General features: G+C 43.0%; 1 protein-coding gene across 1 annotated transcript; it reads right to left on the bottom strand.

Annotated features, from left to right (window-relative positions):
• Positions 1-203: 203 nt before the first annotated feature.
• Positions 204-14,060, bottom strand: ATP6AP2 (ATPase H+ transporting accessory protein 2). Its single transcript, XM_035114411.3, has 9 exons — positions 13,988-14,060; positions 9,001-9,131; positions 8,450-8,578; positions 8,144-8,239; positions 7,840-7,977; positions 6,923-6,976; positions 5,535-5,684; positions 4,442-4,558; positions 204-1,022 (listed from the first exon to the last, which is right to left on the bottom strand). Exons 1-9 carry the CDS (start codon positions 14,031-14,033, stop codon positions 828-830), a joined length of 1,056 nt encoding a protein of 351 aa, XP_034970302.1. The 5' UTR covers positions 14,034-14,060; the 3' UTR covers positions 204-827.
• Positions 14,061-14,168: the final 108 nt, after the last annotated feature.

Below are 14,168 nucleotides of genomic sequence, written 5' to 3'. Positions count from 1 at the left end.
TACTTAGTGAATGGCAGCATTGCTTTATTGTTTGCATACTGCTTACATTTCTACTGTTATGTGTTGAGCTGCTGTATTGTTTTTGTTCCCAATATGAATATGAACAGGCTGTATTTACATATTTGCATTCATTGCAGTTGCACTATACCAACCCTTGTTTTCAACCTCTGACACAATCCATGACATTTAATGACAAGATCCTGCAAATTCTAATGTTTTATGCTATAGTCACATGTATTTTCTTCCTTGTTCATTTCTTCCTGTACATTTTTAAACAAATGTTCAATCTGAACAAAATTCGTAGGGTGGCTTACAAGTGTGTACACACAAAGCAGGAGCTGCAGTATAGAAGTTCCACTGTAAACAGGACTAGATCTCTAAAGACAGCAATTTAAAGTATTTACAGCCACAACATATTTAATTCATAATCTACAACAGAGTCTCAAGGTAACATCCTAAATCACCAGTGCAAAGAATTTAAACAAAGCAACTTACTAGCATACGTTCAGTGCAGTCATTTCACACATTTAGTCACAACAGTACAGAGGAGCATATTTAGAACTCAATGCATATTGCACAGCCACAAAATAGAATCGTTTTCACATAAGTGTCAATAGGCAATTGCTCATGATTTAACAGCAGTGTGCAGCTTCAGCTCTGCAAGCCGACTATGCCCACTGCTAACCTTTTAAATATATCCTAAAGGAAAACAGAAGGGGATACTCCACAGAAATAGATGCACTGTTGAAGAAAACCAAGGGAGTCCATACTGAACCAGGCCAAAGCCCTGGAAAAAACATTACTCCTTTAATGCCTGACTCTAAACCTTAATCCATCCTAATCTTCTGGTTGGTCATCCTATAAATGATGCTGTCGTAGCCTGGATCCATATTCCAGAGGTTGTAGGAGATGACTATCACAGCTATGGCAAGGACTATCATCATCCAGAAGACTATGTTGAAGATCACAGCATAGTTAAAGTTGTATTCATATCCTAAATTATATGGATTTTCATCTTTGGGCTATGAAAAGAGGGAAAAAAGTAGTATTAAAAAATGAGAGAGGAGTGGTAAGCCAACACCATACTGATTACACCTGCCTGAAAGAAATATGGGGAGTATTTTGAATAAATCGTTGAAAGACAAAGCAGTTTCTATTGCATGGAGTCACTTGTAAATAACCAATCGAGCACCTGTGTTTTCACCACCAGCTGCCCATAAATATTACCAGCTTCCATTTTCCTCACTACTAGGAGAGATTGGGACTTCACATTTGTACTGAGGTATCATGAAAGGAAGAAACAAGCCAGATGAACTTCTGCTTTTTAACTGCAGTTTGAAGAAGTCTGTAGGAGGCTTCTGAGAGTCCTTGCCAGCGGACCAGGGACACTTGCCTAGTGTAAAATCCCAACCAAAAAGCCTCTTCCACTTAACAATGGACAACATAACAGCTCTGGAATTTTATACAATACATGGTTCACTAGTATTCTCAGGCTTGTGGCTATCTTTAAAATAGAAAGCATGTGAGTAATTTGGAAATACAATGGTAATATTTCAGAGTCAAAACTGGCCCCAAATTATTTATCCTAATTTTTTTATCTCAAAGTTTAGATCACTGTTTGTCAAACTTGGGTCTCCAGCTGTTGTTGAACAGCAACTCCCATCATCCCTGACTACTGGTCCTGCTAGCTAGGGATGATAGGAGTATAGATGTAATATAACAGGTATAGATGTAGTAGTAATAATAATAATAATAATAATAATAATAATAATAATAATAATAATTTATTTGTATCCCGCCCATCTGGCTGAGTCTCCCCAGCCACTCTGGGCGGCTCCCAATCGAGTATTAAAACAATACAGCATCAAACATTAAAACCTTCCCTAAACAGGGCTGCCTTCAGATGTCTTTTAAAATTAGGATAGCTGCTTATTTCCTTTACATCTGGTGGAAGGACATTCCACAGGGTGGGTGCCACTACCGAGAAGGCCCTCTGTCTAGTTCCCTGTAACCTCACTTCTCGCAATGAGGGAACTGCCAGAAGGCCCTCGGCGCTGGATCTCAGTGTCCGGGCTGAACGGTGGGGGTGGAGATGCTCCTTCAGGTATACAGGAGCGAGGCCATTTAGGGCTTTAAAGGTCAACACCAACACTTTGAATTGTGCTCGGAAGCATACTGGGAGCCAATGTAGGTCTCTTAGGACCGGTGTTATGTGGTCCTGGCGGCCACTCCCAGTCACCAGTCTAGCTGCCGCATTCTAGATTAATTGCAGTTTCTGGGTCACCTTCAAAGGTAGCCCCACGTAGAGCGCATTGCAGTAATCCAAGCGGGAGATAACCAGAGCATGCACCACTCTGGCGAGACAGTCTGCGGGGAGGTAGGGTCTCAGCCTGCATACCAGATGGAGCTGGTAGACAGCCACCCTGGACACAGAATTAACCTGCGCCTCCATGGACAGCTGTGAGTCCAAAATGACTCCCAGGCTGCACACCTGGTCCTTCAGGGGCACAGTTACCCCATTCAGGAACAGGGAGTCCCCAACACACACCCGCCCCCTGTCCCCCCCAAAACAGTACTTCTGTCTTGTCAGGATTCAACCTCAATCCGTTAGCTGCCATCCATCCTCCAACTGCCTCAGAGGCACTCATACAGGACCTTTACCGCCTTCACTGGTTCTGATTTAAAAGAGAGGTAGAGCTGGGTGTCATCTGCATACTGATGAACACCTAGCCCAAGCCCCCTGATGATCTCTCCCAGCGGCTGCATGTAGATGTTAAAGAGCATGGGGGAGAGGACAGAACCCTGAGGCACCCCACAAGTGAGTGCCCAGGGGTCTGAACACTCATCCAGAAACTAATCCAGAATGCGGTAGCTAGACTGGTGACTGGGAGCAGCCGCCGAGACCACATAACACCGGTCCTGAAAGACCTACATTGGCTCCCAGTACGTTTCCGAGCACAATTCAAAGTGTTGGTGTTGACCTTTAAAGCCCTAAACGGCCTCGGTCCGGTATACCTGAAGGAGCGTCTCCACCCCCATCGTTCTGCCCGGACACTGAGGTCCAGCTCCGAGGGCCTTCTGGCGGTTCCCTCACTACGAGAAGCCAAGTTACAGGGAACCAGGCAGAGGGCCTTCTCGGTAGTGGCACCCACCCTGTGGAATGCCCTCCTACTAGAGGTCAAAGAGAACAACAATTACCAGACCTTTAGAAGGCATCTCAAGGCAGCCCTGTTTAGGGAAGCTTTTAATGTGTGATGGATTTCTGTATTTTAATGTTTGATGGATTTCTGTATTTCAGAATTTCTGTTTTGTTGGAAGCCGCCCAGAGTGGCTGGGGGAACCCGGCCAGATGGGCGGGGTATAAATAATAAATTATTTATTATTTATTTATTTATTTATTATTATTATTATTATTATTATTATTATTATTATTATTATTATTATTATTATCCCCCAACACCACTTTCTGGACACGGCCCAGAAGGAAGGAGCGTAACCACTGTATAACATTGCCCCCAGCTCCCAGCCCCTCTAGACGGTCCAGAGGGATGTTATGGTCAATGGTGCCAAAGGCCGCTGAGAGATCCAGCAGGACCAGGAAACAGCTCTCACCTTTGTCCCTAGCTCGCCAGAGATAATCGACCAGCGTGACCAAGGCAGTTCCAGTCCCATAGTGAGGCCTGAATCCCGACTGGAAGGGATCCAAATGGTCCGCATCCTCCAGGCGTGCTCAGAGTTGTTCAGCAACCACCCACTCAATCACCTTGCCCAAGAATGGTAAATTTGAGACTGGACGATAGTTGGCCATATTGGCTGGGTCTAAAGATGTTTTTTTAAGAAGCAGTTTAATAACCACCTCTTTCAGCGGGTCTGGGAAGGCTCCCTCACAGGGGGAAGCTTTCGCCACCCCGCAGAGCCCATCGCCCAACCCTTCCCAGCTTGCTTTTATTGGCCAGGATAGGGAAGGATCAAGGAGACAGGTGGTCGGTTTCACTCGTCCAAGCAGCCTGTCCACATCCTCGGAGGTAACGGATTGAAAATGTAGACAGCCGGCTCATGTTTTTTTTTGCATTCTGAAGGCCACTTCAGAAAAGCAAGTAAGTCATGTCCATTTACAATAGTATAAAACCTACCATGTCCGCAGTTGTGCAGCATTATGTTATAAAAGTGATACGGTAGTCTCTTGGGCAAGTTGCTCATTCTTTATATTAGCTTAAGGTCGAGACATTCTCAAATGTCTTTAAAATGACTACAGTTTTGTTCTTAGAATTATGTACTGTAGAGTCAAGATAACAGAGAACAAGGCATAGTACAGGCAGCTTATAACTGATAGGCTGCATTCTAAGTGATTAGCTTAGGAGCGCCAGTGAAATTTATGAGATTCCCAAGAAACTCTTCAGGATTGAGCTATTGCATTCTTAGTAATAAGTGTTTGTACAACCTGTGGAGCCTGCAGAATGGATCGTGACTTCCTCACAAAGGGCGTGTCAAATGTCTTCACGGTCACTACCTCAACCACTGCATTCCCACCATAGAGGTTGTACATCTCGTCTGCAAACTGGAAACATGTTTTAAGACAGAAGTCACCATCAGAGTTAGATAAACAGCTCATGAGACAGGAGGGGTACCCTTTTAATAGCCACTGAATAGTAAGAAGCATCTACACCTTTTAGGTTGCTTCTAGATTTAACTTAGTGACTTAAAGTAGAATGGCCAACTACCAGAAATTTATCATTAATTATATTAAATTACAAGGACAAAGCTGCTAACCTGAAACTATTTACTGGCAAGTATCCAATAATTAGTACTGGAAATATTCAGGCATTGCCTTTCAAGACTTAAAAAGATACTATACCCAGGCCAATGGATTTATTTTCAATTCACCAACTGGAGGATTGGATAGTAACTTTTGCATGTGGGTACATAAAAGATTCTGGCATCACTTGAATATCTGATTTTGGAACATTTCAGTGGCATTTTTCTGGTAGGCTGAATATGCTTCCAATAAGGAGCATTCCTAAAGGGTTTCTCTGGATTACAGTCCTAGTTCCATTTTCAAAATTGCTCATTTCAAGGTACTCTCTAGTGCAATGTTTTAGCATTATTTCTTGCCAGATTTCTGGAATGGCTCTTGGTTATGGTGTGGCCAGCTACTCAGAAGAGAAAGGGAAAGCTTATAATAACCTGATTTAACACCTGATGCCTACCTTTGCTAATTTGCAAGGAATCCCTTGAACAGATTGCTCCATCAACAGTTAACCTAATTTTCCAGTACCACTTATTTCTCCTCTAGTCACTTCCAAATGCATAAGACCGACCAGGGCTACAGATTTTGATCTGGCCATCAACTGTCTATTCAATCCAAGACACTTTCATTTTAAAAAATCAAAAAAGGGTCAGCAGTGATGTAATGCATAACATTTTATTCAAAGCAGAAGCACTGTGCTAGTTTGCAGATAAAAGCAGGTGTTTCTTGGGCTTATGCTAGCATATTTGGCATTAAATATATAAAATAGGGTCTCTGCTCATGTTACCTTTTGTAAGGAGTCTGCAAGAATCTGAGAGGCATCCTTGAATTGTTGTGAATCTTCCCCATAACGTTTGCCAATTTCTTCCAACCCAGAGAGCTCTAGAGAATATAGATCTGGTGAATGATCTTTGGCCAGATGTTTGTGCCTGGAAAGCTTTTGAAGAAGTGGAGGGCGGGGACATAAAAAAAGAATGCCAAAGTGAAAAGTGGGTATTTTCCATTTCAAATGGTTGCATGTTTATGCCACCCTACTTTATTTATCTTCACAATTTATATATCACTTAATACCATACTTTCCAAGCATGTAATGTAAAGCTAAAAAGATGCAATACATATAAAGTTAGTTAACGCTAACCATAAAAACAGAAAACATGCTTAAAATGCCTGCTGAAATATAAAGATCTTCATGGTGTTTCCTGCTTGGCAGGGGGTTGGACTGGATGGCCCTTGTGGTCTCTTCCAACTCTATGATTCTATGAGGCACTGCATTATTTGATTGGCATGTCACTTTTGCACACACATAAATGATGCTCAAAGCAGCATACAACAGAAAACAGGAATTTATTTCAAAATCAAACAGTGCTAAAACAATTTCATAATAAGAAAATAAAAAACACAATATCATATATAATACTGTATACAGAAAACAACATTTCAGGACTAGAAATATAACTAGTTACAGTAACAAAAGTACACCTAATGGCAGCAGCAAAAATAACAAGGGAGCTTAACAGTTGCAATTTGGTCCTAGAAACACTCTTCCCATGATGTTGCTCACAGCCCCTCCCCTGCATCAACTAAAGGCAAGGGGTGCAGCAGCTGGCAACACCCTTCCCAGTTGAACAGGGAAGGGGCCTGTCTCAGCTATGGAAGGAGTTCCACAGCATTGGGCCAGCATTACTAATGCATTGCTCCGAGTGGATGCAAGACCTGTGTCAAACCATGGGAGGAATAACAACAGTGGCTGTCCTAAAGACCTCTGTGAATGTGGGGGGACGACGACAGAAAGTACCCTGGCCCCAAGTTGTCATATGCCTTGTAAGTTAATACAAGAACTCTTGGACTTTATCAGTAGGAAATGGGCAGCTAGTGTAATCTTTTAAGGACCAGAACTATGTGCTGGCAATAGTGTATCCCTGCAGGCAAGGAACCCTAACCAGGATCTCTCTTCTAGTCTGCTACTTTTTTGGGAAGGACTGCTTCCTCTGCGACTGCATACATTTCTTCTCAGTTTACGAATTCCTCAGCCAGCTGAAAAGTCCATGACTGGAAAAGTTATAGGGTGGTAGCTCCCACTGTGGCTGGGGCAAAACGGAAGATTGCCTATCTTCTGATAACAGATCAACAGCTGCCAACCCCATGGCAGAATTAAGTATTTGTTTAGTTGCTTACCAAGCTTGTGATATCATGCAAAACTTGCAATTCTGACAGGAAGAGCAGGTCAACCTAAGGAAACAATAATCGTAAGTTTCTTTGAACAGGATCTGAATACGTTGCATCTATGCTGAAGAGTTCTAATTCAGAAGTTACACTATTAGCAGGGATGGCAGAAGTCAGGATCACTTGCATATTTCTGCTTACTGATCCTTACTATTTATTATATTTATTTAGGCACTAAATGTACAAGCGTGACAAATTAACCTCAGCCATGCTCAGACAAGGCTCAAAAATCAGTGCGGATATCACAGCCAGGGCTGCAGACTTGTGCATTAGTACTTTGTACCCCACCCCAAATCTGCTCCAAAGGGCTTGGGGGCCCTTCAGAACTATGGGAGGAGATGCAGATGGATGTCAATAGAAAGGGAAGGGGATCATCTTCACCCACCTTCTGTCTTGGAAGCCTCTGCTGGATCAATGAGCCTTCTGTCACTGAAAGGATGTAATTTGATACATCCCTATGCATTAGTGAGTAAGCAGAGGAATTAGCTATCCATTGGTCACCATGCAGCTAGACAGAGTACAGTTGTACCTTGGATCTCAAACGCTTTGGTTCCCAGAGAAATCAACTCCCGAACAAGCATTCCAGTTTTTGAATGATTTTCGGAAGCCAAACGTCCGGCACAGCTTCAGATTGGCTGCAGCTTTGGTTTCCGAATGTTTTGGAAGTTGAACGGACTTCCGGAATGGATTCTGTTCAACTTCCAAGGTACGACTGTACATATATGTGCTTAAAGTTGTATTAAGCAAATCACTGAAACATATGCACCACCACCATCCCCCTGCAAAACCAGGCTGTGTTCCTTAAATTTGAAAGAGTGGCATAATATAAAATGGAAAAAAGTTGTGTCTAATGTCTAGCCATGCCTTACCTCATTGTTTCTGCTCAGTGAGTTGAGCGGAAGGGAAGCTAGGATGGAATTTTCCTGGAACAATCTGTTCCGAAGCTGCCGCAGCGTGACAGAAAGATCCTCAAATACAGAGTTGGCCTTTCCCACCATGTACACTCTCTGAAAGAACGACCAGAGTAAAACCACATTCACCTGAGAAAAGGACGTTTCTTGAACACAACTGTTTTCCCAAAATGAAAAGTTTTTACATAAGGTTATACTTGGAAGCATGAGTAGGGCGTTATTAATTAATTTCAGGGGCTTTCAGAAAGAGACAGGCACTTACCTCTTCGCTAGGAGCTAGCTGTACCACGACAGGGGTTTCTTCAGAAAATAAGGTGTGAATTGCATTCGCAACACCATCCAAGCTAAAAGGAACCGCCTAGGGCAATACAGAAAGGACTAGTAAGCAATGTCTGGCTGTGGCATATGGAAAATTGCAAGAAGGGTTAACTAACCCCAGCGAAAATGTACACAGAACAAGACACTGGAAAAGCAGGGTTTGCTAACAAGGACCCTCTCCCCTCCAAAAATAGCCAGGTCTCTAGGCCTACCAAAATAAGCATTTGAATCTACACATGACAGTACTTACATTCTCAACTGGGTAAGATATGCCGTTTTTAGGCAATGTTAGTTTGTCTATCCCTGTCACTGTGACTAGAACTGTAGCTCGAGGACGCCGGAAGAGATCTCCAACTGCTAGCCCTGGCCAAGAGAGATCCTGTAATAATTCAGATAGTATTTTTTTTTAAAAGGAATGTTTTCGCTTTTTAAAAATACATCAGCAGCAACAACAAAACAAGAAACACTGAGTTAGGGTCACATGAAAAGTTATTCCCAATCAATATGGGGTGTAGGGAAGGAGGTAGTCACTAAGGCATGAAGGGTTTATGCCACTTGGGATATTTATATATGAAAAGCCACATGTGTATTATTAAAATAATGGGTAACTAACCACCATTGCCTAGTTTTGCTATATACGACCAATATAAAGCAAAGCCTACAGAAAGCTAGATTTTGCTCTTGCCCATGATTCCTAAAGTGTGCTGAGAAACAGAAGGGACTGCACAGGCTAGGCCTATTTCACCAATTTTCAAAAGCAATGTACAATGTGGCTGAACAGAGACATAGTGAGTTGCATACTTCCTCAATAGAGAAGCCCATGGAAAGCGCTGCCACATCTGGAATTCGCTCGCCGGGTATTGGCCAACTTCCTTCACGGAAAACAATGGATTCAGGATATCTTAATACACTGAACTCACTGGCAGAAATACCTGAAAAAGGAAGGTAGGGCTGATAAAAATAAACATCCTTAAACAGCATCTCAGCTTTTTTGGAAAGCCTTTGTCTGAGTACACAAGCAGAATGAGGCGGTAGAATGGGCCACACCACTTTAGACTACAGGTGTCAGCTACTATTGTTGAATGCTTCCCCCAGGTAAAATAAAACTGTTTGCAAATGGAAATAACACTCACAGGGACAATATGCCAGCCCATGTCCTTGCCCAGCTGTGCTTATTTTATATCGCACAGGGAATGCTTTTTTGTGTTTGAGAGGAACACCAAAAGCAGGATCCTTCACATGAATTTCATTCTACCATGTCATTCCAATTCCCACGACACAGAGCCTTTGATTACAGTAAATCTTTTTCGAAATGCAGCTAATGTTTTTCAATTTATTTCTCTACTAAACTATTGAATGCTCCTGAAGAAAAGATTGTGATAGTACTAGGAAACAGCCAATATGGCGTACTAAATATGCAGGTGTGGCTATGTACCTAATTATCATAAACAGAAGTCCTGTTCCTCAGGCTATTTCTTACAAAGGTAAGGAATAAGGATATACCTATATGTGGTACCCAGCATAGGGGCTGCAGGGAAGCCTTTGTACAATCACTGAGTGCAACTGATACACACATAGGGGGATTGAGTCAAAGGAAGTGCTGTCCCCACTTTCCATCATAGGATCTCTAATGTCATAGTCTACATCCCTACTCTGCTGATTCCTTTTCTGGAGAGTTACCCTGAGATGAGGGCGTAATGGGTTAGCAGCTCAATCCTTACAATCTATTGCTGCAAATGCCACTGTAGGAGAGGGTGGAAAGCTCAATGGTAGAGCTCATCTTTGAATGCAGATGTTTTCTTGTCCAATCTCCTGCCTGGCATCTCCAGTGAAAATGATCTCAGATCCAGAGTGCTTCTGCCACCCGGGGTAGACAATACTGGGCTGGACGGACCAAGTATAAGGCTGCTTTCTATGATTGTCTGCATCGTGTTAGCCTCCATGTTAGCCAACTACAGGGTTAAGTTGCACTTCTCAGAAACCAAGATTTGGCTGAAAGCTTACAGTTGCTTATCCTAATCCTACGTGTTCCAGAAGCAGAATGAGGTTCCAGAAAAGGAAGCAGAAAAACTTATACCACACAAAAGCCTCCAATAGGTATAACGCTTCAGCTACAATATTTTTCTTCCTTTGTTCTGACCACATTCACCTTGGAGGTAGGTCTAAACCACATTCAACTTTTAGCGAAAATACAGGAGGTATTGACAGTAAACATGTGTCATTTGACAACACTAGCTTCCAACAACAGCACTGTATCTGTAAATATTATCTTCCCATCAGGTCATTTAAATATAGGGCAAAAGAGGAGTTCAATACCTGGGTTGTTTTTTAAAAAAAAAATCCTGCCATGTATAAATCGGAGAAAATATAATCACTCGCAGGGAACTTGTGAGATTCAGAAATACTGTATCTTCACTATGGGCCTAGACATTCCGTTGTTGTGCCCATAACATAGGTTTAAGGTGTCATTTAGCTCCTAGCTTTCATATCTTAGTTTCTAACAATGCTCATGTGCTTTTTACTTGAAAATCATTACATGCACTTTTATTTAAGAAGAAGGTAACACTGTACTTTTAACTCCCTTGTTCAATCTAGCACACAGGATTAACACAGACAACAGCTGATTTACAGTGAAAATTAGAACCTACACATTTGAGAGCTGCAACTATTTCATTTCAGCCATGGCCTGTCAAGAATGGGGGGATATAAATCCTGGAGTTTTCAGACATTTAGACACACATTATCACTTTGCCATGTATGTGCAATAGTTATACTCCTATATATATATATATATATTCCAAATAAATGAAGCTAATTAGCATAAATTTTGTGAGTTGTTCCTTTAAAGCAGTGGTTTTTAACCAGTGTGCTGTGGCACCCTGGGTTGCCTTGAATGATAGTCAGGGGTGCCGTAGGCAACACTGGCCTCTATCTCACTTTCCTTCCCCTCCCTTCCTCGGATAACCTCTTGCGCCTCTGCCTCCCAAAGGCTTGCACAGCTGTTTGTTGCAGCAGCCCTGGCTACAAGCTCCCCAAGAAAATTGTGCCTCTTGGGCTGGCCAGGGGGTGCTTCCCAGGCCCCTGTGGGGCAGTGTGAGGAGATACCTCTCTTTGGAGTGGGGGTTGGGGCAGCTCAGAGACCAGGGGCAGCAGATGCGACTGCCCAGAGGACTTCCAATGAGAGGGGAGAGGAGAGGAGGCTAAGGGAACACTCCACAAGGGAATGTTTGAAAAAGGGTGAGAGGCTGCCAGCTCTGCAGGCAAGGGGTGACATAAGTGGGTTCCTAAGCCCCACAGTGGTGCCACAGAAAGAATGTAGTTGGCCATGGAAACTGTGGACTCAAAAAGGCTGAAAACCTCTGCTTTAAAGCATTACATTCAATCCTATATGTAAGGTTTTGCTCAATTTGATTTTTTTGTGAAGAAGGATTGAGGATAGGAGAAGGTGGTAGCCCAGGGATAGGGAACCTGCGGTCCTTCAGATGTTGAACTTGGCTCCCATCAATTCCTTGGATCCAAAGCTGGACCCATTGCCATTACGCGACAGCACTGGGCCCAATCCAGGCCTGATGGCTGTGCCACCTCCAAAATGGCATAGTAGTCTGCTTGTCCCATGCTTTCTGCCCTGGCTGCTGTGCATGACAGGCCTGTGAATGCAGCTGTAGCCCCACTGCTCTGTAAAGCCCCAGTGTGGGGTGGGGACTTAGGACTGCAGCCCAAGATATTTTCTTATGACAACAAGTGTCAACATTTTGGATGGCTCTTAATACTTTGCCAAAATCTTATATGGGCAGAATCCAGAAACATGGACTTGCTACAATACACTCATATCAGCACCTCGCATTACAAGATAATTACGCCCGAATAGTCAATGGAAAATCATTAATTCAGATTTTCCAGCCCATGAACTTGAGAGAAACTATCTATTTACTAGGAGGAAACAGATAAATGGCCCTGCTTTCTACTACAATCATTAGAATCAATTTTAGTTCAAGCAGCAAGTACTTAAAGCAGCTACTGGCTAGCAACACATTATCAGCTGACCATGGAGTAGGAAGACTTCCCTCACGTGCTTTTCGTCTTGACATTCCTTCCCCAGACAAGGCGGCTAGTCTAAAGTGATGCTGAATTCCAACAAAACCAACAGCAGCTGGAAGTTGTGGAAGAAATAACCAGGCTGATGCTGAAAGTACAGGAATAAACTGACCAAAGATCCTTGGCTTGTCGCAACAAGACAAACAATTGAGTATCAGGTCACAAGATGTCAGCCATGTCTCGAACTAGGCAAGAAACGGGACTTCCTCAAGCTAGCCAAGACTAGAACTAACAGCACAAATGCCTCTGAATATACACAGACTAAAACGCACTACATTAAACAAGCAGAAAGACTAACTGTAGTAACAACGAGAGTGTTTCTCAATTTGATCCTTTTACTGTACATGATTTGGGATGTTTTGTGGTATTTTATGCACTGTGATTTGCTGTTATTTTTATTGATTATAGATTGGTAATTCTTTAGTGTGGTTGATAAGTGTAAAGTGTTTAATTATTATTTGCTGATGGTTAATTTCAGTGTTTACTGCACTCTGATGAATTGTTGAATGTTGCTTGCTTTGTTTAAAATGAGTTGTCTATTTTAAAGTTACTGCAACTTTTTATATAGGATCAGATTGTTACTATTAATGTTTCATGTTTTTATATATGTTGGAAGCAGCTCAGAGTGGCTGGGGCAACCCAGCCAGATGAGCAGGGTATAAACAAAATATTTATTATTATTATTATTATTATTATTATTATTATTATTATTATTATTACATATAAATGGAGCTGCCAAGGGTTTCATTCTGCCCCCTTTCCTTTTTTATACAGAGCATAATGACCTCCGGGCATTTAAAAAATGAAAATCAGCAGACAAACTACCAGTCTGGGTGGAGGAATTGAGTGGGGAAATATATGAAGAATCAGAAACTGGGATGGCTTCTGGAAAAAAGGGACACTTGGGGGGGTCTGGTATACTGGTATACTGGATAAGCTATAGGGAGTAAGATTTTGAATGCACAGGTAATAGGCACAAAACATAAAAAGCAAAGGTCCATAAGAAAATTACCCCTTCTGAATTTTAAGAGTGCTAGACCTGGGAGGCCAGGGTTCAAATCCCCATTCAGCCATGAAAGCTCACTAGGTGACCTTGGGCCAATCATTGCCTCTCAGCCTAAACTACCTCACAGGGTTGTTCTGAGGACAGAAGTGTGGGGAGGGAAATCATCCACACCACCTTGAGCTGCTTGGAGGAATGGTGGGATACAAAGTAATCAATAAAAAATGGTGGAGGAATGGTGGGATACAAATGTAATGAATAAAAAAATAAAGAGAGGCCTGGTGGGCCTCCCACTAGCCAGTAAGGATCCTGCTCCAAAAAAGGCTTGCTTTCCTCTTTCCTCCTCATTTCCCACCTCCATCTTTTGTACAATGTCTACGAGATTGTGAGCCAGTGAGCAGGGACTGTCTCTATCTTTAACAGGACTACAGCAGGAAATGTCGAGCATTTTATAAGCGTTTAATGATAATAATAATATAGTAAAAACCCACGGCTATCCACTACAGTTCCACGAACACGCCCCAGCCCTGATTATCCCTTTGATAGGGAGTCTATCCTGCCACGACGACCCCCAACACGCAGGTGCCCTTATCTCTGTCGCAGAGACCATCCTTCAAAGACCGACCCGGAGGCCCTCTTTCTCCCCCCCCTGCCCCCTGCCCCCCCCTGCAGAGCCGCTCAGAACCTCACCTGCAACAAGGGCTGACACCAGCCAAAGAGCCAACGGGACCCCCATAACTGCTGCGCTCTCCGCCGCGTTCCAGGGAAAAGCAGAAGAGGAAGTCTGAACCAGCCGGTCTCGCAACCCGACTATGTCCCGCCTCCAACTCTAATTGACAAGGTCTCCGACCGCTCAGAAAGGGGGAGGGCG

Source organism: Zootoca vivipara, chromosome 4 (genome assembly GCF_965207765.1).
Source record: "Zootoca vivipara chromosome 4, rZooViv2.hap1.1, whole genome shotgun sequence".
In the NCBI taxonomy this organism is placed as follows: domain Eukaryota; kingdom Metazoa; phylum Chordata; class Lepidosauria; order Squamata; family Lacertidae; genus Zootoca; species Zootoca vivipara.
Note: the sequence above shows the minus strand (reverse complement) of the source record. Positions and strands in the feature narration are given on the sequence as shown.